The following is a 26,974-nucleotide window of genomic DNA, read 5'->3' on the forward strand; positions in this document are numbered from 1 at the left end:
TGCCACATAATTCTTCCAGGTAAAAGAAAAATCGTGGGAGTCGAGGATAAAACAGACTAATCAGATGATTATGATCAGTTTGATGGCATGCCTCCATTCGCCGTTGAAGTTGATCCAAGCATCCTGCTATCCAAAGAAGAGGCTCCGTACTTACACCGCGATCATGATCAAGGAACTTTCGTGAAGAAGAAATTTTACAACGTTGTATTGTAATGCGTTAAATGTACATGACCTTTGTGTATTAATTGATATTTGTAATTGACCCTATGTATGGTTTCATGTGTTATTAAATTTGTTAGGTGAAGATTTTTTAGATATACATGAACATTGTTAACCACATACTAACATGGATTTTTCTGCGCATTCAAATAATTTAATTGAATAATTTCTTGATCACAGCAATGCAGTAAAATAAATATTTTACAGGCTACATGAGTTGGTATAGAATTAATGATTACTTCATACTTATTGTCAATTTACTCGTTAATTAAATATATTTTTGCATGTACAAAATCTGTGAAGGTTTTGTTTTTCATCCTGAAATGCAGTGAAAAGGTAAAATAAAATCCATTTCCAAAAAACAGGCGGGAGAAGAAAAATAGGAAAAAAGACCTTTTGTCCCGGGTGCTAACAGCAACCGGGACAAAAGGCCCCCCTTTTATCCCGGTTGCAAACCGGCAACCGGGATAAAAGGGTACATTTCGTCTCCCGCCCGAACGTACCCTTTTATCCCGGTTGCCAACTGCAACCGGGATAAAAGGCCCCCCCTTTTATCCCGGTTGGTGATGGGACCCGGGACAAAAGGTTACGCTCCCAGCCCCACCTGGCGGGGGCACCCTTTTGTCCCGGGTCCCGTCACCAACCGGGATAAAAGGGGGGGGCCTTTTATCCCGGTTGGTGACGGGACCCGGGATAAAAGGGTGCCCCGCCAGGTGGGGCTTGGAGCGCACCCTTTTATCCCGGGTCCCGTCACCAACCGGGATAAAAGGCCCCCCCCCCCCTTTTATCCCGGTTGGTAACGGGACCCGGGACAAAAGGGTCCTTTGTCCCGGGTCCCATTACGAACCGGGATAAAAGGGGGGGGGTTAAAAGGCACTGTACTCCCTTCTACCCCCCGCCAGTTACACACTTAGCCAAAATTTCGCAAGTTCCGCGTGTTCTCCGCCGTCGCCGCCCGTCCGCCTCCCTCGCCGGCCGCCGCCGTCCCCCATTGCGCCGTCGACGTCTCCCATTGCGCCGTCGTCATCCCCCGGCCGGCCCGCCTCGATCCCCTCCTCGTCCGTCGACGCGCCCGGCCCCCGGCCACCTCGTCGCCTCCGGCCACCGGAGCGCTCCACATCCTCGTCGCCGGCTCCATCCTCGTCGCCCCTCGTCGCCGTCTCGTCGCCGTCCCGCCTACGCCGCCGTCGTCGTCTTCGCCTCGGCCGCCGTCGTCCCGCCGTCGTCGTCTTCGTCCTCGTCGCCGCCCCGGCCGCCGCCGTCCCGCGCGCCGCCCGGCCGCCGCCGTCCCGCCGACCCGGCCGCCGCCGTCCCGCCGCCCCGCGCGCGAGAGGTCTGCCGCGCCGGCCGGCAGCGCCGGGAGAGGGTTTTCTTTTTAAGTTAATTAGAAAATTAAGTTTTATTTTTAGATAAATTTGTAATTTTGTTAAGTTAGATTTTTAGATTTCTAATTTTGTTAAGTTAGATTTTTAGATTTCTAGTTAGTTTGTTAAGTTAGACAGAGATCGCCGAGTAGCCGCCGTGATCGCCGCCGTCCCGTCGAGTAGCCGCCGTGATCGCCGCCTTGTAGCCGCCGTGATCGCCGCCTTGTAGCCGCCGTGATCGCCGCCGAGTAGCCGCCGTGATCGCCGCCGTCCCGCCGCCCATCACAACCTAGTAGGCACCGCCCGTGGTTCCGGTGAACCGTCCCCGCCTCCGCCGTACCGCCGCCCTGACCGCCGCCGTCCCGCCTCCGCCGCCCTGATCGTAGAAATTCGTCAAAATTCGTCAAAATTCGTAGAAATTCGTAGAAATTTGTAGAAATTCATAGAAATTCGTAGAAATTTATAGAAATTCGTAGAAATTCGTAGAAATTCATACAAATTCGTAGAAATTCGTCAAAATTCGTAGAAATTCGTCAAAATTCGTAGAAATTCGTAGAAATTCATAGAAATTTGTAGAAATTTGTAGAAATTCATAGAAATTCGTAGAAATTCATAGAAATTCGTAGAAATTCGTAGAAATTCGTAGAAATTCGTAGAAATTCGTAGAAATTCGTAGAAATTCGTAGAAATTCGTAGAAATTCATAGAAATTTGTAGAAATTCATAGAAATTCGTCAAAATTCATAGAAATTTGTATAAATATTCTGGACTTTGTACGATTTGTGTTATTTTATGATTTCATTATATACATGTATAATTCCGGACTTTGTAGGACTTTGTACAAATTTGTATTAAGACGATTTCTATGACTGTCATGTATGATTCCATGTATGTTTCCATCAATAGTTGAAATGGCAGACGATGAGACCGCAAGGTATATCATGGAGCAGATAATCGCTGGTGATGGTAGTGGCGACAACGTTCCACTATCATACACGGATGAAGAGGGCACCCAGGCGGACATGTTCCTCAACATGTCCGCCGATGGGAATGAAGAGCAACAGCCGCAGCAACAACTTGCCGTGGCGGAAGGTTCCGGCGAGGTATATACAACGATTCTTGTATTGTTTCACGCCACCGCTACTACTACATACTAATTAACGAATCTTGAACTGTTAGCCCTCCGGATCGACACAAGGGCAGAAGACCCGAGGTCGTACAAAGGTGATGGAAGGGAGGCTTGTCATCACCGAAGTTACAGATGAGGGCAGGCCGGTTGCTCCCGAGAAGGTAGCAAAGAAGTACGTGAGTCAAATCGGGGCAATCGTCCGGGACAACGTGCCTATCAGCATCAGAGAATGGAAGGGCAGAAGCGATAATCCGTACGCCCTTCCAGAGACAGAAAAGAATATGCTGTGGGAAGACGTGAAGAGACATTTCACATTCCCCGAAGGATATAGCGAGAAGGATGTCAAAGCGTGGACGCTTAAGAAGATGGCTACTCAATTCCAGACATTCAAGAAGATGCTGGACACCCACTACATCAAGAAGGGCAAAACTCCAGACTTCAACGCGTGGCCAAAGTTGAGGGACCACTGGGATGCATTTGTTGAATACAAGAGGAGTGAATAAGGTGTGAAAAAGATCACGACCAACACAGCAAATGCGAGTCAGAAGGGCTACCACCATCATTTGGGGCGAGGTGGGTATGGCTCAGCAATTCCCAAGTGGAGGAAGATGGAACAAGATCTGATCGAACGGGGAATCATACCTGCAACTATTGAATGGCCCGAACGATCAAAGAACTGGTACTACGCTCATGGAGGCTCCCTAAGCCAAGAGGATGGGACGCTGATTTTCAATGACACAATACGTGAGAAGGCCGAACATCTCATGAAGAACATTGAAGATTCCAAGGCTGGGAGGTTGAGGGTGGACCGAGAAAATGATGAGCTCACATTGGCCCTCGGTAATCCAGAGCACCCAGGACGTTGCCGGGGGTTCGGGGTGGTTCCGTGGAAGTTCGCTTTCCGAGGCGACAGCGCCTCTTACAGAAGCCGGAAGCGAAGAAAGGAACAGATGGAGGAGAGCTGGCGGCAGATGCTAGAACAAAGAATGATGGATGAAATCAATCGGCGGGTGGCCGACGCAGTTGCGGAGTTGGCGCAATCTGGAGCAATGCCGAATCCTCACACCGCCAGCCCTTCTCAACGCCTCGGGAGCAGTTGTGCTTCTACAGGGGTCCCCGATGCGCAGACGCCCAGGTTACCCGTGGAGGAGCAACGGTTCCCCGTGGATGCCATCACGCAACGGACCTCATGTGAGCTGCATGCACCGGTCGGCAACCTCACTATTAAGGTATACTTATACATAATATTTATGCAATCTTGTCAATTGATCCAGGCCTCGAGATCGGAGTTCAACTTGTTTACTTCTGCTATATGTACAGGTAGCGTACGGGAGTGCGTTACCAACCCTGGCAGGGCAGAGCAGTCATGGCATGGACATTCCAACAGGCTACGCCAGTGTCTGCGTCGAGCAAATAGTAGATCCCCAGTATGAAGGTCTAGAGCTCGACTTCCCGGGAGGCGATGGGGAAAAGACATTGGCAGATGCGCTTCATGGGATCATTCTATGGAAGAAACGCTACATCATTATTCCCCGCACGGAGCCATCTCGTCAGACCTCAAGACCGCTCCCCATAGATCCCCAGCAGCGACCTTCTCCTCATACCTCGAGACCGGCATCTCCTGCTCCAGGACCGTTTCTTCCATCTATATCAAGGTCTCCATCTCCACCACATCCTGGTGCTGGGAGCGACGACGACAATAACAACACCCCTCCCCGATCACCGTCGCCGGCACCAAGAGCGGCCCCCTCGAAGGAACCTGCAGCACCACTCAAGAAGTCACGAGCACCGCCTCCCAAGCAAAGAGTACAGAGAAAGAAGAAAACAAAGGTCGACCCTGAAGTGGCTCGCAAGGAACGCTTTGAGGCAATGTCTCATGAAGAACAGTGGGCAGAAATCCAACGAGAGGCCAGTGAGTGGTTCAAGAAACAAGCCGAATTAAAAAAGGCAAGGGAGATGGAGCCACCGCCAGTAAGTCGGCGAGATTTAAACTTTTTTATCAGGATGGAGGAAGGAGCCAAGAAAAGGATACCACTCTTGTCAAACTATGAACGGGCTCTAGTAAAGGCTGATGAAAAGGATAAAAGAAAAGGAAAATCATCCTCCAGCGGTCCAGTCCCCGACCTCAGCCATTTATCAAAAAAAGATGCTCAACGGGTAAAAGCAATGCCCTTGGATCAACAAGAAAATATATTGAAGTTCATGGAAGAAACAGGTCTGGGACTTGATGAATGCATAGGGCAAGTCGAGACGCCAACTGCACCGCCCTCTGAGCCGAGATGGCCTTATGAGCTAGGCAAACCTCTAGTAAAGCCTTCAATGGTACGGAAGCTATCAACAAAGATGTACGAATTCCATCAATGGTACATGATGGCATCCGCCGACTCGAGGGAGATGATCGGCATGAAGGTAAAACCGATAGATTTTCACGGTGAAGGGGAGAAAGTGCTGTGGCTAGACTTCAAGGATATATACGAAGTGTACCATCATGATGCCCTGGACGTCTCTCTGATCAGCGCTTGGATTCTGTAAGTGTCCGTTTATTATCTCTACATGTAAATTTTGGCGTGCGTCACCGTACTAACTTCATTTTCCATTTCATGTAGGATGCTAATTCAGACATGCCGCCGAGAGGCGTACCTACATGTAGGCTTCATGGATCCATCTGTAGTTAACCAACAACAGATACAATTAGCGCCGGAAAAAACCTTTGCGGAAATATACAATTTCCTACACAAACAAACATTCAAGGATTTCATACTACTTCCATACAACTTCAAGTAAGTGTGTGTATACCGTCTACTTTCGATGTCTTCTTCCTTATCTCTACATGTTAGTTAGCTCTAATATGCATGAACATTTTACGCACGCAGCTTCCACTGGATCCTTATTATAATTGAGCCTGAAAGAAGCCACGTCACTGTCTTTGATTCGTTAAGGAAAGATCTGGTGGACTACCAATAATTGCAAGACATGCTAGGCTTGTAATAATTCTGGACCTTTATCTCTATGCAAAAATTTATTTCCTAAATTTTATCCCTGTTACACTATGTCATTCATTATTCTAATCCGCAGCGCATGGAAATAATTCATAAGGACACACAAAGGTCCATTCAAAGAAAATCTTACATGGAACACAGACTTCCCGGTACGTATGCAGTCTGCACATTTATTACATTGTATAACACGAATATTTCATAACTTATTTTTTTCCGCACTGAAGTGCTTAAGACAGGAACCCGGGAATAATCTATGTGGCTACTACATCTGTGAGCACATGCACAGTTTTTTGGGACCCAAGGGACCGAAGATGACGCCGCACAACTTTAAAGTACGTAAAATAAATATATTACTAGTTAATTATTTTCTAGCTCCTTATATGTATTTGTTCATGTAACATTCACAAATTTCCAAATTATAGATGTTAAATATTCAACAAGGACTCTTGAAGGAAGAAAGAGTAGCGGCAATATGTGAAGGTCTCATTGGATTCATAATGGACGAGGTGGTAGATCCAAGAGGAGAATTTTATTACGATGGACGACAATTAGACACTCCGATCAGCAACACCACGACGGGAAGATCGTAGGAAGATACTTTGATTTATTTGTATATATAATACGCGCTAATTATGATCGATTTGTACTAATTAAGCTAGAGTTGAATTGTGTATATGAATTGTGTATAAGGATTGTGTATATATATAGTAATTGTATAATTACAAATCCCATTCGTTTAAATACTAGTTGATTTCGTTCTAAAAAAATCTCAACTACAAGGTTAACAAATTAAAAGGGCCGCGGTACCACTATACGTATACGTGATGCATGCATGAAAAATTCAGGCGTCACGGCAGTGCCATGCAAGCGCCATTTAGTCCCGGTTGGATTCGAGCCGGGACTAAAGGGGACCCCTTTAGTCCCGGTTGGTGACACCAACCGGGACTAAAGGGGGTCCTTTACTCCCGGTTAAAAGACCCGGGACTAAAGATCCCCCCTTTGTCCCGGTTGGTTTATCCCGGATGGATATCCGAGAGATATGCACCCTACCAACCGGGACTAAAGGTCAATTCTCTACCAGTGTAAGTATCTCTCCCATATGGCCAACAATAATATACCAATATATTCGACATACAACTATATTAGTTTAATTAATTTGTGTCTAAATTATGATTATTAGAATGGAATTCAATTCCAAGGATCTAAACAGGGCCTAATGTTTTTAGAAGACTATAGAGAAGTAGCAAGTGCTATTTTTTTATAGGGAAATTAGTAGGTGCTAATTTTTCAAGGGAAAGTTGTAATCTATCTATGATCGAAAATAATTGAAAACACTTCTCACCTAGATTAATACAACCATACCCCTCACGTTGGACCCACTCCGCAATTTAGGGAAGGACGAGGAGGATGGAGAAACACCCAAAATCGTGTTTTCTAAAATGTTTCCACCCTCTCCGGCTTTCTTTTCACACCATCACCATCTTTACCCACCATGTGTACCCGCTCTTATCCCCTCCGCACCCTCCTCTAATTTTCTTTCCCTAATCACGGCTCCTCTAATTTCCATCCCCTAATCAGGTAACAACATTATTTTCAATTAATTAGTACCGGTCACATTTCGTTCACTCCCAAAATCTACCGGAAAAACGTTTCATCCACTCCCTTAGTACCGGTCATATTTTGATCCGGTACTAATATTATCATCAGTATCGGATCTAAATTTGGGACCCCCGAGACCTTTCAGTACCGGGTCGTAACACCACCTGGCACTAAAGTGGCACTTTTAAGTACCGGGTGGTGTTATGACCTGGTACTAAAGGCCCTCCATGGATTACTTCGAAAGGAAAGTATATCTACCTCTATCACATGTATTGCGTAGGTGGGATGACAAGAAAGTCTCGCGCGAGATTTGAGGTCGTGGGCCCTAGTGCGTGATAGTTTTAAAGCGCCTCCCCTAATCACGTTAAAACATTATTTGCAATTAGTGCCTCCCGTAATCATGTAACTTTCCAATCAGCGCCCATACACGTTAATCACGGATCACGTCATGCATGTTTCCTTTCGTGCAATCCAATCGCAAATCACATCATGCAAGTCAATTACGTTCCTTCTTTACATTTCCATGTCATCCTTCCTTCCCCGTTTGTCCCTCGAAGAGATGACACGCCGGCCGACGGGCGACGCTCGACGCACGACAGCAGACTGGCGACGTCGGTGAGCACTGAACGTGCTTGCAAGCGAGGCGATGCGAGCGCGAGCTGCGATGGGGCACCACGGCGTACGTGCACCCTTCCCTTGTGCTGTCCTCAGCGCCCGTCGCCATTTCCAAGAAGCTGCCGCGCAACGAACAGATCCTATTTCCATGCCATGTCCGTGTGCACTACCCTGGTGTCCTGATTGCTGCTACCGTCCAAGGTGTTCTCTTGGCTACCGAAGTAAAGACCATCAACAAGACTCCGGTGAGTTCATATTGGTTACCTCCGATCGTAACTGGTCCTTGTTTGCATGCATTATTATTTTTTATCAACTGTTATGTCAATTGCAACGGATTGTACCCATGTGTGTTAGTAATTGAGTTTCATGTTATAGGTGCTAGATCAGCAGGTGATTATTGTCAATTCACAAATACATGCCACGTGCACACTGCTAGTGCTATTAAGATTTTATTAAAATAGAAAAAGCCGCCACAAGGCCAAATGCCAACGGAACCTTTACGGCGCAGGCTTGGGCCCAAATCAGGCACACTCAAAGCGACCATAAAGTAGGCCCATGAGGCCCGAGACCTCGTGAGAGAGCCGACCCCTCTCCCCTCTCTGCTCGCCGCCTCTTGCGCTGCTTTCCTGCGTCCTTCGGGGAGAAAGTGGGGGGAGAGAGAGAGGCTCCACCGCATCCAGTGGCGCGGCTGGGCATGGAGGAAGGCGAGTGCGCCCTGGGCGCCGCCGCGATAGGCGAGGAAACCCTAAACTACGACGGCGATGACGTCGAGATGGCCGACGCGGACGAGGAAGCCCCTGCAGCTGAGGTTTCCGCCGCCGCCGCCGCCGGAGGAGGAGGAGGCGGCGCGCAGGCGGAGAAGAGCGGACAACAGGATAGGAATAAGAGGAAGAAGAAGAGGAACAAGGGGAAGAAGAAGAACAAGGGGAGGCAGGACGGGCCGCCCACCAACATCGCGGACATTAATCGGTAAAAACCCTCCCCTGGTTACCTAGGGTTTTATGTTTTGCTATAGGCACGAATCGAGATGCAGTGGATACCGATTGAAATTGTGCTTACTTTTGCCCCATTCGGCAGCAGTAAATCTGGACCATATAGCGCTGGATGAATTTGCTCCAGTGCATTCAAGGACTTGCACATTTAGAGCCCAGAACTGTTAATGCAATTTAGGTGAAATTTCTGTATTGGGGAAATAGTTTCATTTTCCCCATTTTCCGTAATGGTAGTTACAAATAACACTGCTCTTGTTGTTAACAGATGCTTTTCCATGCTGATAGAATTAGGTTTGTAATGAGCATTTGTATTATCTTATATCAAATGAATTTGAAGTAACTCTAGCTTTGGTGGAATGTTTGCTGTTAAGAATATGCATGGGTTGGTGTGCCTTATATGCCAAACTTCTTTGATCTGAAAAAGGCTCATGTAGAATTACGCTTCTGAACTAGCTTTTTGGCAGACTGTTTTGTTTGACAAACAACTTGAGGTTATTTGACTCATGATTTGTTTGTCATCTCATTGGTATTCATCGTTTGGCTTCTATTACCACTGATTAATTGATTATGGTCAAGGAAAGGCTGTTTTCCTTTTGCATCCAGTATATGTTTCGTTGGCTAATTACACAACTCCTTTATCCCTGATGCAGATTTGTTCTTAACACTTGCAAGCGCTTGAAGGAGAAGAAGTCGTACCTTGTCTGGAACGCTGTTGGCTGCCTTGGTGTCACTGCTGTCAGTGATCTTGTCAGAGAGGTATGCAATGCGTATGTGGAAAAATACTGCTGACAGTTTATCTGATCAGTGATGAACTTTATCAAAAGAATTAATTTAACTACCAAGTGGCGTCTTTCTTTTTTGCTAAAGCAGTACAAATGCCATAGAATATTTGTATTTTAAGCTATTGTCAATCCTTTTGTTTTGCCTGTTACTTCAGTGGTAGTCCGGTATAGTAAGTCATCTTACCCTTCATTGGAGATCTGTTGCCCACTGCTCTTACAAGCATCACTGCCTCGGTTCTTTTTGCAGTTCCTGGATTTGTATGTTTTGTGTACTTGAGAGGTTTGGAGTTGTTTCAGAAGAATCTCTGAAAAATATTACCATCTACATACTTGATTTGATGACAAATCAATTGCAGTTAAGTTTCTATTTCATAGCTAGCATTAGCATATACAGATATACCATACTCTGTAAGCCAAAGTTCATCAATGATCAATTCTAGGAGTTAGTATATCTATTGTCGTGTTAAAACTGGTGTTTGGTTTATAGATGAATATCCAAATTGTGACACTCGGATGTTTATTGATCCATACTTGTTATACTGAGTATATTTGATTTCAGGTGGAGGCTATTGAGAAGTGTGGTGGCCAGACTATTGCTGATGGAAGCCGTTTCCGCACTGGTGGTGGAATTCTCTGGAACATCTTAAAGTCGCGGGAACCCAAGGCTTATAAAGAAATAATGGCAAAGGGGAAGGAACTTGAGGTACTCTTTTGTATTATGAATGGATTAGTTGCTTACTGCAATAACAACAAAAACAGCTACTAAACCTTTTAATCGCAAGCAAACTATGGCAGGCTACATACGATACCCAACAAGAGACACAAAAGAGGATAAAGAAGTAACCAAGATATAGATGTTTGCTGCTTTAGCAATTATTTACAAGAGATCACCTTACCAAATAATATAGGTCCCAAAGTCAGGTGACTTGTGGTTTGCACAACTTTCTACCTTTCCAAAATAACTTGTGGAATCACTGTGACTGGCAATCATTATCATAAATACTGTGTGGGCATTGATTTCTTCTTTCAAATGAACCAACATTTGCGAACATGGTACTGCCTGAGTGAACTAGGATTCAGTTTGGGATTAGATTGCTGCCTCATTAATGAAAAGGAGTATGTAAACATTGGAAGAATCATTCTGGGTTTGATTCTCCCCCCATAAATTGCTGAAGTTAGAAGTAGGAAGCTTCACTGAAAATTTGGCGATGATGCAAAAACAATTTTACTTTGTTCACAGTGAGACCAAATTGCTGTTCCTTTTCATGTGTTTTATTTTCTTTCCAAGACAATATTTTGAGATTTTATTTCTCTATTGACACCTGTAACATTACATGTTTATTACGTGGTCTTTTTAGTTAAGTGATCCTTTTTGGCCTCTGTTGTATGGTATTAACTTTATACCTATTTCCTCCTGCAGAAGCAGTTTAGGTATACGAAACGACCACAGATGAGCAGAAACGAAGATGCAAGTTCACAGGGCAGTGCGTTAATTGATGATGATATCGAAGCGCAAGAGCAAAATGAAGTGTTGGATGATCCTGAGCAGTTGGATGATGCGGAGAAGGCACCTCCATCAGACAATAAAGCTCAACGCAAACCACTAGCGGACAGAATTCGTGTTCCTGTTGCTTATGATGATCTATTTGAAGAGGGAGAGATACACGAAGGAGAACCACAAAATGGAAGCATTTGAAAGATTTGCCTCGACATGAAATGCAAGCCCCAAAGGAACGGCACATAATGGCAAAGAGGATTATGTATGAACTAGTGAGCCATCGTTGCAGTGTAGCAATTTCCCCCCTAAACATAAACCGTGAACATGCAGTGATGTGTGTGACGGATGAGAGTTTTGTTACGCCAATTAGAACCAATGATCGGCCTGAATTCAACGTTCAATGGAAAATGATGTTATGCAAGTATTGGTGTATAAATGTGTATTCATCATGTTTTTTTCACTATCACTGGTAGGGGATATTGAGGAAGGAAGAATGGTGTGGCTTTGCACTTATCGTCGTGGTGTTTAGTGTTGGCTTTGGCTTCCTTCTAGGGTAAAATACAGCTATGAAAAGCTTGTGTTAAACAGATTTTGTAACCAAAATGTTGGCAAATCTTTTAGAATCTCGCTTCAGCGTTGCCCCTTGACAGTTTACTGTTTTATAAATTATCGCCGATTTCAGACCTTGATACCAATTTCCCAAATTTCTTCGTAATAAATTTAGCTTCGAAAACTTTTACCCGTATTATACAAATTTAAGCTGTTTTGAGTGAAATTGATTAAAACATTATTAGTCCGTTTTGAGTAAAACCCGTACCCAACGGAACAGCGAGCTCTCGAAGGGTTGAATCGTCGTCTCGTCCGCACGGAGCCGGCTGCGGAGACGATCTGACGATGGCGACTAGGCGGTGGTGGAGGCGGCGCGACGGCGCGGACGATGAAGCCGAGGACCTCGTTCCCATGGACACCCAAGGTACGATTCAATTTCGGGCGCGCATCCCCCGCCGCCCCCCCGTGCCCTTGGGGTTTTAGGCGCTTCTAACTCCACGATCTCGAATATTTGTTGCTGTCGTGATGCGTTCGCAGAGCAAGAGGAGCTGGTCCGGTTGCTGGAGCAGAAGCAGGCGCAGCAGAGCCGCCGTTGGAGGGTGCGTTTCCGATTCCCGATTGGTTTGGCCTGGCGTTGAGGAGGAACAGAGATCTTGCCGTGAGCGCAGGGCGCTGGTTCGTACCTCGATTTGGCGATTTCGTGCTCACATCGCCTACTGTTTTGTGCAGCGCGTCTTCGCGGGGTTCGTCCTGGCTTACGCGGCCTTCCTGGTCTACTCCAGCTTCCACCACGCCTGGTCTCCCTGGGAGCTGGTAGGTTGCTTACTCCTATCTACTATTCGCTTGATTCTTCTTTTCATGGCGTTTGTGATCATTCGTGCCCAACCATTGATGTATACATAATACCTACCATCAATTGGGGGTCACTGCACCACAAATTCCTTCTATGTTGGATTAGGATCATAAGGATCGAAATCATGTTATTTTGTTTTGTTATTACTAGTCACTAGTTGATAGATGCAAAACTGATGTATACTTTTTACAATTTCTTGGGGTCCTGATAACTGAAAATGCTTGCAATTGGAAATAATCGGTCACTGCTGTATACTTCGCACTTTTGACATATCACTACTATTGTTAGAATCAAGTTTTTCTTATTGGTGTGGTAATCTATTTGCCTGAAACTGTGCTTCTCCAACTAACAGCGGTACCATGCTTACTTCATGGAAGATTTGCCTGCACCAATGGTCATAATTGCAGGTTCGGTATCTTATTCAACCTTCTTGTTTTATCTTGGGAACTTCTAAACTAACCATGCGATGATGCTTGGAACTGAATTTTTTTGTGGATCAGGTTGTTGTTTTGCTAATGTTGACTAGGGTGCTTGCTTACGATTTGATTGGCCACTCAAAACAATTGTGAGCTTGTCCTTGTTGCAAAAATATATATTTATAGATCACAAAACCTTATGTTGTACAATTTGTTGATGCTCATATAGGGATCTACTTTGTATACTTGTATGTCTTATCTTAGTTCTGCTGGGACTTCCCTGATCATTTCAATCAGAAGACGGTTAAGTATCAGTAAATGATTGTATATCATTATTTTTAATATCCTGCCAGTAGGCAGTCATAACTTAAGATTTTTAAAAGAGGCTAGGTGAAAAAAATGATATTAGTATCTTACCAGTACCTGGTTGTTATTAACTCGTTCCATTAGGATTTCCATTTTATCCTAGGATCCAAAATAAAAGAAGAATACATTGCTCATAGCCTGATAGGCACAAAGGTATACATATCAGCTATTCAAAACAATCTTTGATCTGAATATACATAAATGTGAAATTACAGATTGGATATCTGCCCTAGCATGTCTCTTTGCTGTTAAAGGATTACTACAGAATTCAGGCCCGTCAAAGAAGTGGATGTGGTATTCATGCTATATTGGCATTTTGGTAGCCATCTTTTGGACATACTACATCTTGAGGTATATCATCTATAACTATTCTTTTTTTTTTTTTGGTCCTTCCTGCGTCGGACAAATGGTTTGCTAATACGCTAGCATCTCAAACAATTCATATCATGGCAGTGCAGTTCTAGCTGTTGCAGCTACACTAACACACAACAATCATGTCTAGTCATTTCTGACTGTTGGTATTGTTGTAGGTTGCCAAGAATCCGATGGGATGTGGCATGGCTCCCACTTGGCCCCCTAATGTATGGACTTGAATCTCTTTTCAGCTTCCTTCAGCGACTACTGATGAATAGTAATAACTGACATACTGCTGCCTTGTATATCTGGTTGCTGTGCAGAGCTGGTGCATTGAGCCTGTATGTGGACCATGTGCTGCTGGAATCGATGCAAGATATCAGCACATTGAGGAGTTACATGTATAACTTTAAGGCCTTGTAATGTTGACTATAGTTTCCCTCTCTCCAATGTAGCTACATCTGCGGAGTAGGTCCATGTAATTTCTCCTTCAGTTTCACAACCCCCTTGCTGCCAGAGTTGTGGAGGTACCTTGTTACATGGTGTGTTTACCTGAATTTTCGACCCGTCAGTGACTACTTGCGCATCATTTTTGCTACGTGGTGGATGTATGTACAAGCTGTGGTGCCCATTGGCACCAAACTGTTTTCAGAAAACTCCCTGTGCTTCTAGTGATGCTTTCTTAAAGTTTGATGATTTTGAAGAGGCGCTGACACCATAGGCCTTTACTTAAAGTTCTTCCAATGTTTGTGATGAATTTCCTTTTTTTTTCCCTTTTTTTCCTTTTTTTATTTGCTTTGTGAGAGAGGATGACTTTGTATCTCAGTATGGAGGGATTATCACCATCATGATTTTGTCGGGATGTAGTAAGCGATAAAGGTAAGCAGAATGCTTGTCAAATTCGACACGCGTGGTAGGACGGAGCATGAACAGAACAAGGTCAATTGTTGGTGCATTGATCGGTTCGTTTCGAGCTGACGTTTTGCTTCTCAGCCGGCCGAAATATATACTCCCTCCTTAATATCCTATTCCTAAAATACTAGGAATATTATTTGTTTTAATTTTTCTAAATACATAAGTTTTGCTACGTATCTAGAAATACTTCATTCTGTAATACAAGAAATTCAAACGTTCAAAATTTATCCTCAAATACAAAGCATTGCAGGCACATTCGGATTGATTATCATTTAATTCTTTTTATAATTAACAAGATAAGGGTGGCTAATTAGTGGATTATTACTATAATTAACAAGATAAGAGAATTATAAGAGTGGTTGATTAGTGGATTATTAATGATTAGTGGATTATTAAGTTACTTTTTATCTGCAACTACCACTAACTTAAGGTACATGCTTAAGAGCAAGGAACTCCTTCTTTTTGAGCTTCATTAATCCGGAAGGAATGTGGTGACTTCTGAAGTTAGTCCTGAATTCCTCCCAGGTAATGCCATTAGCGTTGCCATGGGTGGTGGTGTAAGCATCCCACCAATCTGCAGCTGGCCCTTCCAGGCGTCCTGAAGCATACAGGACCTTCTCCCTGTCAGAATACTGGGTGATATTCAGCATCTTCTCCACGGTTTTCAACCAGTCATCAGCATCTAACGGGTCTGGAGAATGTGAAAACGTTGGGGGCTTGTGGCTCATGAACTCCCTGTGCCTATCCCTTGGCGGCAGCTGTTGCTGGTTGTTGTTGTTGTTGTTGTTGTTCAGCTGAGCTTATAAGGCTGCCACGGTGTTGGTCAGTCCGGCGAGAAGCTGAGTCTGGGCTGCTAGAAACTGCTCCATCCCTGCAGGTGCTTGCTGATTCTGTTGCGGAGCGGGGTTGGGATTGCTACTGTTGTCCCTGTGACGAGGCACTGCAGGACGGTCAACTCCTGATCCGGACCTGGTGTTTACCATCTGAGCGTTAGAGACAATGGATTTAGATATGTGTGTGAAGGAATAACTGAGAAAGATAAAGCGACAAGATATAAAAGTAAAACAGATTCTATTAGCTCCGTTAAATTAGATGTGGCCGTTAGAAGAAGTGTCCAAAATTACTGAAAAATTACCAAGTCGTAACTTATTAAATTCGTAAACCAACCCAACTAGAATCACCTCAATCGGACTTCTATATCTCGGGTTTCAAAATTAACAAGCTGATAGTGTCGGTCGACAATTTCAGATTCTGATTGCTCTACTAATTCGCATACATCTCCCAGACAGATCCTCCAAAAATTCTGAAAAATTTACAGAAATTGACCCACAAAATTCTGGAACTAACCCCACTGATTTCATGTCATTTGGAATTCTGTAGATCGAGATATAAATAAAAAAAGTACCGACGTGTCAATTAATGTCGAGAACAGAATTGAACATCGCTTAGCTTGCATGATAGATAGATTTAGACAGATGGTAGATCATGATTAAGAAAGATTAGAAGCTGATTTAGAACAGAGTTAAAACCCAACTAAGCACTTTTATTACTAAGACCGGTATCGTGTGGCAATTACCCCACATACCGCACTCATTACAAAGATCCAACTCAAACATGTAACACAAAACCAAGCATCTAAGTACACTTTAACTAACACACTCGAGCGACGTCTAACGATTACAAGAATTTTAAGCTAAACACTCCTAACTCCTAGAGATCTTCTGCGGCGGCGCCGGGCGAGTCGTAGCGGGGACGCTTAGGTGACGGCGACGAAGCGGGAAAATCAGCATCCTCTTGTGGCGGCGGTGCCCCCGTTGCGGAAGCCACTAGCACATCTCTCTCCCACCGAACTTCATGAAGCTCCCGTTGAAGCTCAAAGATGTGGTTGTTTGCTTCATTCAAAGCGGTGAGAGTTGCCGACAAGTACTTGCGAAGAAAATCCGTGGCCATGTCAACTCCATCATGAGTCGCTATGAAGGTTCTTGCTTCTCCACTAGCTCTGAACGGAAGGAACCGGCGATATGTGTACTATAGCCGTGGCCGTTCCTTGTGGGAAAGGACCTCAAGTGCCCTCCTAGCTGCCTCGGCGATGCCGGACTCCATGGTCCTCCTCGTCGCCACATCATGATGAACAACCATCACCTCCCATCCTCTTTCGTGCTCTTCACGAAGGACAACCTTCACCTCCCAAAAAGTGGGATAGCGAGGGTGGGTGAACCGAGCACATTTGTAGATAGGCCTCATGCTATACCCCAAGTGATGACAAGTCCACCTGAGTATGTTGGCCATGTGCACTCCTTGGCCATAGTCTTCCTTCACCCACTTGATCCATCTCTCGAGCTCGGAATCTGCTTCGGGCTCTTCATCCGATAAGTCGATGACCGGTACGGGCGCCGGGGCTGGTGCAGGTGCTGGCGCCGGTGCTGGTGCCGGTGCTGGTGACGGTGCAGTCTCCTGCTCCACGGGCACGGCGTCCTCGTCAGTGTCATCCCCGGGTGCTGGAAGTAGTATTCTTCCTCTTCCTCCTCGTCCCTAGGCTCCATGGGTTGATATGATGCGATGCCATGACGCGGGGGACGGGTGCTCTTGCGTGCTGTCAACCGGGTGCGAGCCATCTAACAGAAAGAAAGAAGAAAATTTTTAGAATAAAATTTTGAACGAACCAAGATAATAATAAAAGATCAAAATAGCAACAAGGATGAGACAAATCAAGTTTAGGAATAATTAAGTAGATTTAAATTAAGAAAAGGTAGGAATGGCTACTAGATTATTATAATCCTTAAATACGACCATTTTCTAACTAGGCTAACGTCCTACAGTCAACACGGCTCTGGTACCACTTTTGTCACACCCGATTTTAAGGACAAAATCGAGTGCATTAAATACATGTGCGTCAGGATCAAGTTACACACATGTACGACAATAGTGAATAACAATAGTGCGCCAAAATCGAGTCCAAATCTCGGTTAGAGATATTGAGTATTTCCGTCCTAGAGTTACGGACCCCCAGACACGAAGTTTTCTAGACGTAAGAATCAAATTATTCTTTCAAATACTTTATTAATACGTTACATTCTTTCATTTAACTAGTTTTTTCACAACAGCGACTGTCAAGTTGGCTTCGCCGTGCGGCTGCTTGTTGTGGTTGCAGGACTGCCACGACGCTAGACATGCATGTTCCATCCCCACGCGAAGGAGGCGTTGGTTCGTCCGAGCAAGGCCCGTCAGGGTCCAAAGTAATTGCATCCGAGGATGAGGACGATGACGACGATGACCAGAGGCCCGACGAGCTTGGCCTGTCTCAGCTCCACGACACTCCCTTGACTCAGCCTACACAGATTGTAGGCACTAGACTACGTCGCCTACGTTCTCCTTACACTCCAAGCACCGACGTCCTTGGTCACAAGGGTAAGGGTAAGACTAGGAGGCAGTAAGGGTACTTATTGCGGACTTTGTGGTACATGCTAGTGTGTATATGACTACTGTGTACATGAACTTTCATTATTTGACTATTGTGTATATGGACTTTTATTATTTGACTATTGTGTGTATGAACTATTAGGGATTTTTATTATAAACTTTGTGGATGTTCATTATCAACGGACGTTCATTGTTAACTATTCTGTACTTTCGTTGTGAACTATTATGGATTTTTATTATGAATGTGCCATATGCTTGTATGTTTGTATTTATGTTAACTATTCATCTCATAATTTTGTATGGATTGCATCGAAAAATAGGGGAAATTCTGCCGAAATTTCACTAAGAAGTACCCTTTTCATTTTCTGCGGAAATTTCACTATAGAGTACAACTTCGAAGTGCATTACATCGCAAAATAAACATAGGTCGTCAACGTGACTTGCATGCCCATACTTAAAGTGCATCATTACATGACAATATAATAAAAATCTCACAGTAGACAATATTGTTCATAAATAAACCATAGAACTAAAAACTAATTATGACTACTGAGTGCAACAAGGCCACTTTCTCTTCCTTAAGGCATCAGTATTCTCCTCAATCACTGCTTTCGCTCGGCATGCACGCTCAAGCTTCTTCTCCCTCTCCTCCCTATTCGCAGCAACACGCCTCCTTTCCTCCTCTTCCTTGTGCTCCTTTTCTGCAGCCTCCTCTCTAAGCCTCTTCTCCATCATCTCCTTCCTCTCTGCATCCCGGCGCAACATATACTCCATCTCCTCCTTGTCTTCAGGATTGATCTCAGTGTCGATCCATTGCTCAAAATCACATAGCGGTGGAGGGGTCTACAACAAATGCAATTGTTAGAAAATAAAAAAAATATGAACAATAATTATAAGACAACAACAATTCCTTACCAACTTGTTAATACGGCGCTGACGAAGTGTAGGTTCAAACGTAAAGTTGGAACACATCCAATACCTCTGCCTATACGTGTCATGTTCATCGGATTTGGCTACCTTGCAAGGATCGCCGCAAGCACATAGGCACTGGAACACCACTAGCCAGAGGTAATGTATCGAAGGCATTTCCGGTCAGCTTGGCACCATAACTACAATTTAGTTTATATCGTTGTAAGAATCGAACGCACTTAACAATAAACCTACAATTAAGGTTTTTCATTTGATCCACAACAATGAGCACATAACATAACTACGTGCGCTGGAGTTACCTTGGTTTCCTAGTTCTTTTCCACGCCTCGGCATCCTACAGTTGCATGAAACCCTAAGTTAAAAAATACAATTAATATATAGCGAATCGATGTGAAAAAAAAGCTACGAGGGAGAGAGGATACCTTGCTCTTCAAGATCCACGGATCAAATGAAAGTTTCCTAGGCTAAAATATCGATTCGTAGTCTAGGGCGAAGTGGGAAGAGTAAAAACCTGAGAGGGAGGAAAAAGAGGAGGAGGAAAGTTCCACCAGGAAGGAGTGCGGGGCTTATGTAGGAGGCTTGCCGCCGAGGTCTATGGCGCCAAGGCTTGACGCCAGCCTAGCGCCGAGCCTCAGTCGCGCCAAGCGTCAAGCCTTCGCCACGTCAGCTGTCCGGTCAGCGGTGACGGCTCGACCTTGGCGCCAAGACGTTGTAGCTTGGTACCGGCTATCCTGGCACCAAGCTAAGGGTCCATTTTTGAAATTAGTTTCACCATGAGTCTATTTGTGAAAAAAATTCGCGAAAAAGGCTAACATAAAAAAAAGACAGCCCATTTGAGCCTAGAGCCGAGCTATCTTTTGTCCGATGAGACTCCTCAGTAGTAGATGTAGTTGTACTCACTGAGACGTGGATCCGGCCCACGCGTCTTCCCTTTTGTCTCCCCGACTCCCCCTCAGGCCTGCCACTCTGCTTGCAACGGCCGAGTCGAATGCGAGACGGGAACAGATAGCACGCCGCGGCGCCGCGATGGAAGCCTCGTCCTTGCCGATGCTCACCGCCTCCCGCTTCCTGCCTCCGCCTCCGCCGCCGCCGCTGCTGACGCCGACATGCCCCCGGCAGGCCGTCCCCTTCGTCCGCGCGGCCGCGCGGACACTAGAAGCGCCGGAGGCGCCCAAGCCCCAGCGGCCGTCCCCCAGGCGCAGCGCCGTCGCCGAGGTCAAGGCCTCCTCCGACCCCGTAGCCGCGCTCAACAGGTACCCCCAAGCACCGTTCGTTGCTGTAAACTTTCAACTCCCAAGAATTGTCCGTATCAGTTGTGGACTACGCGATTGGTTTTTCCTACTAAATGTGGGTACTAAAATTCGCAGGCTCTGCTTCCATTGGTAGAGAGAAGATAAATGGGATGTTAGGATGGGTTCAGTCACTAGTTCCTGCTTGATTTTAATTGTAATTGAACCATGAATATTACGCCCTCGTTTGCAGGTTCGAGGATGTGCTACAGACACAGGACTGCAACATAATCCTGCGCCACTGCGGAGACACTAGGCGCTGGGATGACCTCTCTAAGGTAGTGTTCAGGGACTTCACATCCTCTGTTTAATGTATGCTCTCGGTCTAGCGAGGAGAGTTGCCCATAGCTAAACAGCAAGCCGCTGAACTTTGTGTGTTTCAGGTCTTCGAGTGGATGCAGGAGCGCGAGATGACCAACGCTGCATCTTACAGCAGTTACTTCAAATACCTTGGACTGAGCCGTGATCCCGCGAGGGCGCTGCAAGTGTATGGTGCCATCCAAGACTGCACGATGAGGGTTCACGTCTCTGTCTGTAATTCGGTTCTCGGGTGCTTGGTGAAGAATGGGAGGTTTGACAGCAGCTTCAAGCTCTATGACGAGATGATACGCGAAGGGCTATCACCTGATCCATTCACCTACAGTACTGTACGGGACTATGACCCTTTTCTTTATCTGTCAACATTGTGATATGTAGGACATAGCTTTTGAAATAGCTCTCTTGTATCGTCCAGCTGCTATCAGGGTGCGTGAAGTTGAAGCAGGGTTACACGAAGGCAATGGGATTGATCAATGAGATGAAATCCCGAGATCTTCAGATGGATAGTGTAATATATGGCACTCTTCTGGCAATATGTGCATCTCATAACTACTGTGAGGAGGCTGAAGTATATTTTCAGAAAATGAAAGATGAAGGCCATAGTCCTAATCTGTTCCATTACAGCTCCCTGTTGAATGCATATTCAGAAAATGCTGATTATGGAAAAGCTGAGCTGTTGATGAAAGATCTGAGGTCCTCTGGATTAACACCAAATAAGGTCATTTTTCTTATTCTTGTTCAGTGGTCCTTTATTAATAAGCTAGAATGTATATGCTTCCTGATATGCCGAAGGATATTCTTACATCAAGTGGGGGAAGTGTCTGCAAACCCATCTAGTTTCTACCATGATTTACTGTTTGCTACATCATCAGTTGAGTGGGACTTGGCTGACCCGCATTAAAGTTGCATGGAGAGCACTGGTGCTCCCAATTGTTTCTAAATAGCCTCTTCACATTGCAATCGTCACCTGCTTCTTTTTTGAACTCCTATACAGCTATACCTGTACTCGAGGAGTTCACCTTGAATATTTTGGAATTTTCATCATTCGTTCAACAAAAAGTTTGTGCTAATATTGTCATTCTAGTACCATCTAAATTATATTACACTCGCAGGTTATGTTGACCACTTTGTTAAAGGTGTATTCTAAAGGTGGTATCTTTGAGAAGGCTAAGGACCTGCTAGCTGAACTGGAAGCCTCAGGTTTTGCACAGGATGAGGTAAAACATGGGGTCTCACACAGGAATACTTAACGTGCATGATTGCATGGTCCCTTAAATTGATCAGCTTTAGTTAATGCTTCAATTCATGTTATCATAATTCATTAATTCATTAATCCTTATACTGTGTCCAGATGCCATACTGTATATTGATTGATGGCCTTGTCAAAGGTGGGAAGATAGAGGAAGCAAATATGTTATTTAATGAAATGAAAGAAAAAGGGGTCAAATCTGGTATGGTATATAGCTGGATAACAAATTAAATTCTCTCCTTTTTCTAGTTTCTCGTTGTAACTGTACATATATGATTCTTCGTAATATACTTTTCTGGGCTATAAATATTTCATTCCAGTGCCTTGTTCCTACCAATAGAATTAGATGGTTCACTGTGTATATGCTGACTAGTTGCAAATAAGCACATCAAATTTTATTTTAAGCTTCCTCTAAGAAAGTTATGCTTCATGGTTGTGTTAATTGCATGCTCCTGTAGTCCTGTTTAGTGCAATCTAGCTTTTGCACTTCGTGTTGTGTTGAGGAGTCTTAGGTGGCATAGTATGTGGTAATATAATAATTTTCTTGACCTTTGTACATGCACTCGCATGCAAATATCTTACTGGTCCTAGCATCAACTATTTGTTTCTTGTTGACATTTTCTGAGCTGCTTATCTTCTGGCCACTGCAGATGGTTATGCATTTAGTATCATGATTTCAGCATTACACAGAGGTGGTCATCATCAAGAATCAAAACAACTTGCAAAAGAATTTGAGGCTGAGAATGCATCATATGATCTGGTTATGCTTAATACATCACTGCGCACTTACTGCAGCACAAATGATATGGAGAGTGTAATGAGGATGCTGAAGAAAATGGATGAATTGAACATATCTCCTGATAATATTACATTTAATACCTTGATAAGGTACTTCTGCAATGCAAAGGTTTATCACCTAGCATACAAGACGGTTGAAGATATGCATACAAAGGGTCATCAATTAAATGAGGTATTTTTGTTATCATACTGTTGATCTATTTAATGCATCATTCCTGAGTTGTATCCAAATTGAAGCTCCATGATCACATCCTTGATATTCTGTTCATTCTTGATTGGAATCAAAACTTTATTTATTTTCCTTGTATCATTTCCATTTGCTTGTTTTGTATTCTGCATGGGGATATAGTTACCTCTTTTATTTACAGAGATCAAGTGGGAATACACAACGATAGGCTTAAGTTTTTGTTATTTGATCGGTTAATCTTGTTATCATCTCAGTATTTGGAGCACAGTCAAATAGTTCTACATTATAGTATGTCTGAATATTTTCCATTGCTGACTGAACTGTTGAACCAAAATGAGTACACCTATCATTTTGAGTGAACACACTTGCAGAAGAGAGTGAGGGATAGTAATTGCACAATTTCCTAGAGCACGCTTCAAGTCAGCTTTTTATTGCAGAAAACCTATATGTAGCTGATAAAAAAAATTATAAATCTTCTCCAGGAGCTTTGTTCTCATGTAATGGTACAGCTAGGAAAAGCAGGTTTTCCTTCTGAAGCATTTTCTGTGTATAACATGTTGAGGTACAGTAAGAGAACAGTACGTAAATCTCTTCATGAGAAGGCTTTAGGCATCTTGGTTTCATCAGAACTTCTCAAGGATGCATACATTGTTGTTAAGGTAATAAAATATTACTCTTTTCGGTCTTTTGGCATTTGCTACTGCAATCTGCTTTGTTTATTCTTGTGTCCCCACTAAGCATATCAAATTGAGCAGGACAATGCTGAGCTGATTTCTCCTTCCTCCTTGGAGAAGTTTGCTAGGGCTTTCATGGTATCAGGAAATATAAATCTAATTAACGATGTCATGAAAGCCCTAAATCGCTCTGGGTGGCGTATCAGCCAGGTGATGCTTCTGTACCTGTAGTATGTCCTTTGGTACCTGTTTGGAATTTAATACAGATTTCAAAACAGTATAATTATACTAGATGGTTTGTTTTGAGGCTCTGAGAGTCCAAGTATACCCAAAAACTAAATGTTTTAGTTAACCAAAGGCTTATGCTATCGGATACTCTGAAAGTACAATTACATGTCAAGGGCACAATTCTCATGGTATTATATGTTCCAATGTCCATCAATCTGGTTAAACCTTGCAGATTTCCACTCTTGACTCCTGGGTTTGGGCTCCAATATTTATTTATAATTCATGTCTGAAATTGGAATTCTTGTTTACAGTATGTCTTCTTTTAATATTTATTTATCAGACTTCTAGGAAACTTTTTGGTTGGTACAAGATTTTTTTTTTTTTGAGGAAGTGGTTGGGACAAGAATGCTACCATAATGTTTAGAGTATTGGACAATTCGCATTGAATTTCAATTTATTTTTTTAAAAAGTAACTTGTATTTGCGTCCTTGTAAGTGAATACACGCCTAGTATTCTTACTAATGATGAAATGGTGTGGCTTTTACAAGCTTCTGCTACCTGATACTAGTAATTACAAGGTTCCCTACATCCTGAACTTAATGGGGCTTAGCAATACCATTGTTGCTCTAGCACTGACATGTTGAAATGGCTGCTGGGAATGAAGATCATAGAAATCAGTGTTTTAGGATCCCAGGACCAGGATAAAAAACATTAGCATGTCACTTTCAAGAAATTAGGTGGTTGGGAATAACTGGTGTGTTTTTGGTTTTTCTGAAAACAGTGATAAGTAGGCATTTTCTTACCACGAGGATTTTAAAATTCCATGCATAAGAGTTTGTTGCTTCAGACTTCATCACAATGTTTGGTACATTTTGTCTTTTCTGGGTTTCTTTTGGTAGCTTGCATTTATTGGCTGATCAACGACCAGCCTATACCTTCTCCTGGACCCAGTCTGAGTGTGTTCCTCAGGACCAGGTCGGGAATAGTTTTATAGCATGTATTAGTTTTCAGGTGAGGCTCATGATTTAACTTTAGTAGAGCAAAAAGCTCGCCAAAGTTTAAGCTTCCATATTTTTGTGACCTTCCCCAACTCCCCATTGTATACCCAACATTGGATCTTCGTTTCATCTTCTGGATGGCAAAATTACCTATCCGCTTTGTTGGCCAATGGCATTCCCCAAGTTGTTTCTTCCTGCCTAAAGTTGTCCTGTCCTGATTTCTGGTATAATAATCTAGAAAAATGTGTCCTCTACTTATTTTTTTTCCTTTTCTTCAATAGATTAAACAATCTTACTTTTGGAGAAGAGAGGTTAGTGATGCTTCTTTCCTTTTTCTGATGCATTCCTGACAGTGATGATGCACTGATTAGTTTTTTAGGGAACTTTTTTATTACCTGTAAAGTCTGACATGAACTGTTCTGTAGAACATAAAATGGATCTTTTACTCTATGTTCTTTTGAATTTGATTGCTTCTTTAGCTCTTGTTGTGTGATAATTTTTTGATAATACGATTATTCCCAGAATGCTGGTTGTTTGTAATTTTTTGCCCACTGCAAAATTTTGTGGTTTGGGCTTTGGGATTCATGTTTTTGGCTGGTCAATTTGGCCTGATGCTGCCAAGTTCTCATACTTCAGACATGCCTCGGGCAATATTGTGCTTTGTCAGGCCTGTCCTGACCCCACATATGAACATTTATAGCAAGCATGCTAATTTAGTCTTCCTTTCAATGCTGCTGAACACAATCGTTGCATTTACAGGATATCTTTGGGAGAGCAATTCAGAGATACATCCAGAAGCCTGATAAAAAGCATCTACTGCTGTGCCTCTTGGACTGGATGACTGGACAAGGCTATTCTGTAGACTCATCATCAAGGAACTTGCTTTTGAAGAATGCACAGCTTTTTGGCCAAAAACAACTGATAGCAGAAATTCTTTCTAAGCAGCAGACAGCATCAAGGACCATTGGACAAAGACACAAAAAATGATTAAGGAAAGATTTTGTATATATAATTTGTTCATATCCACCCAAGAACCTCCTTCAATAAGCCACAATTGTTTGAGGATCAATTTACTGCGCTCAGAGTCGTCATTCAGATGACAAGGTATCAGCTATCGCCGTCGTGTGCGGATGTGCCTAAGCTCCGGCAACTGACTTCCATTAGAATTTCAGATTATGGTATGTGGTATAAGTCTGCACATAGTGAATCACCCTGAGTTCATTCTCCTTAACTTGTGCTATGTCTACTGTGGCCAGGAACTTTCCCGTGAGACATGCTTGTTCCACAGCAATCCACCTGGGAGTGATGGTAGTATAGGCCATGCTTGAAATGATGTGTAGGTTAGATTATAGATTGTCTGATAAGCTTACCAAGTATCCGCAACATTTCTTTGTAGCTACAGCAGAGAATGTCGGTCTATATCTACAGCAGAGAATGTCAGATTATATCCACAGCAGATCGGGAATGTCAGTTTATAGCTACAGCAGAGAATGTTGGCTTGACTTTAGCGGATTGTGCTTGTTGAAGTCACTGTACATGGACCTAGAAAGCTGCGCACAGATTTAGATTTGTTAACTACATATATTTTGTAACCAGTCCTGAACATGGAATGGACAGTTTCCTGAGCAATGAATGTAAGATGGATTAACCAAACATACAAATGGAGTTAATGGGATTTTTTGGTCATATGCTACTGTTATACCAGTATTACGTGAACTCAGATTCAGGGGGAAAAAACTTCGCTATCCTTTAGTTTCTTTTGATTGGGTTTGGAGCATCAGAATACCTCATGATTCATGAAACCAGATAAGCATGTTTTGATCCAGATTTTGAATACACTTCATTTGGAACATGGCACTTCATCTGGTTATTGCACTGGCTCTGTGGGTCATTATATCCCAATGAAAAGCTTTATACAAGCACAAACAAAATCCCAAAAAGAATAGTAGATTTAAATATAAGAGAAGGGCATTAGAAAAATAAAAATATTGGACATCCAAATAAATTCCAAGGGAAGGAAAATGTAATGGTACTCGCGGTCGCATTGTCCCATTGACCAGTTCCTCCATATATGGCGTGTTTGTTGAGTATTGCCCCAAAATTTTGTAAGGACTACAAATTTCAGAAAGTAACCAGTGTGCTGCCTTCCATCACTAAACTACTTATTGGAGATAAGATGTTGATTTGAGATTTGGCTTTTTATCATATGCAAGCACAACGGGGGAAAAAAAAAT

At 43.5% G+C, this 26,974-nt stretch overlaps 3 protein-coding genes across 5 annotated transcripts; all 3 read left to right on the forward strand.

Moving 5' to 3' along the window:
- Nucleotides 1-8,499: 8,499 nt before the first annotated feature.
- Nucleotides 8,500-11,617, forward strand: LOC117858007 (uncharacterized). Its single transcript, XM_034740958.2, has 4 exons — nt 8,500-8,893; nt 9,567-9,672; nt 10,258-10,401; nt 11,119-11,617. Exons 1-4 carry the CDS (start codon nt 8,619-8,621, stop codon nt 11,392-11,394), a joined length of 801 nt encoding a protein of 266 aa, XP_034596849.1. The 5' UTR covers nt 8,500-8,618; the 3' UTR covers nt 11,395-11,617.
- Nucleotides 11,618-12,002: 385 nt separating this feature from the next.
- LOC117858008 (uncharacterized) lies at nt 12,003-14,332 on the forward strand. The gene is made up of 7 exons (XM_034740959.2): nt 12,003-12,169; nt 12,283-12,344; nt 12,475-12,558; nt 12,951-13,005; nt 13,596-13,731; nt 13,911-13,961; nt 14,058-14,332. The coding sequence occupies exons 1-7, from the start codon at nt 12,091-12,093 to the stop codon at nt 14,155-14,157; spliced, it is 567 nt and encodes a 188-aa protein (XP_034596850.1). The 5' UTR covers nt 12,003-12,090; the 3' UTR covers nt 14,158-14,332.
- Nucleotides 14,333-19,954: 5,622 nt separating this feature from the next.
- Nucleotides 19,955-26,426, forward strand: LOC117857722 (pentatricopeptide repeat-containing protein At1g10910, chloroplastic). Of its 3 annotated transcripts, none has more exons than XR_004640848.2 (11): nt 19,955-20,252; nt 20,482-20,566; nt 20,672-20,935; nt 21,022-21,324; nt 21,719-21,823; nt 21,958-22,057; nt 22,506-22,825; nt 23,323-23,499; nt 23,596-23,724; nt 25,500-25,918; nt 25,997-26,426. XR_004640848.2 is itself a non-coding variant. In XM_034740550.2 (10 exons), the coding sequence occupies exons 1-10, from the start codon at nt 20,026-20,028 to the stop codon at nt 25,725-25,727; spliced, it is 1,938 nt and encodes a 645-aa protein (XP_034596441.1). In that variant the 5' UTR covers nt 19,955-20,025; the 3' UTR covers nt 25,728-26,426. The 3 variants fall into 3 exon arrangements, 1 of the variants encoding a protein (XP_034596441.1); XR_004640850.2 differs by having other exon boundaries at nt 20,115-20,252; nt 20,367-20,566; XM_034740550.2 differs by having other exon boundaries at nt 25,500-26,426.
- The last annotated feature ends 548 nt before the right edge of the window (nt 26,427-26,974 follow it).

The sequence above is a fragment of the Setaria viridis genome, chromosome 5, assembly GCF_005286985.2.
Source record: "Setaria viridis chromosome 5, Setaria_viridis_v4.0, whole genome shotgun sequence".
Lineage (NCBI taxonomy): Eukaryota > Viridiplantae > Streptophyta > Magnoliopsida > Poales > Poaceae > Setaria > Setaria viridis.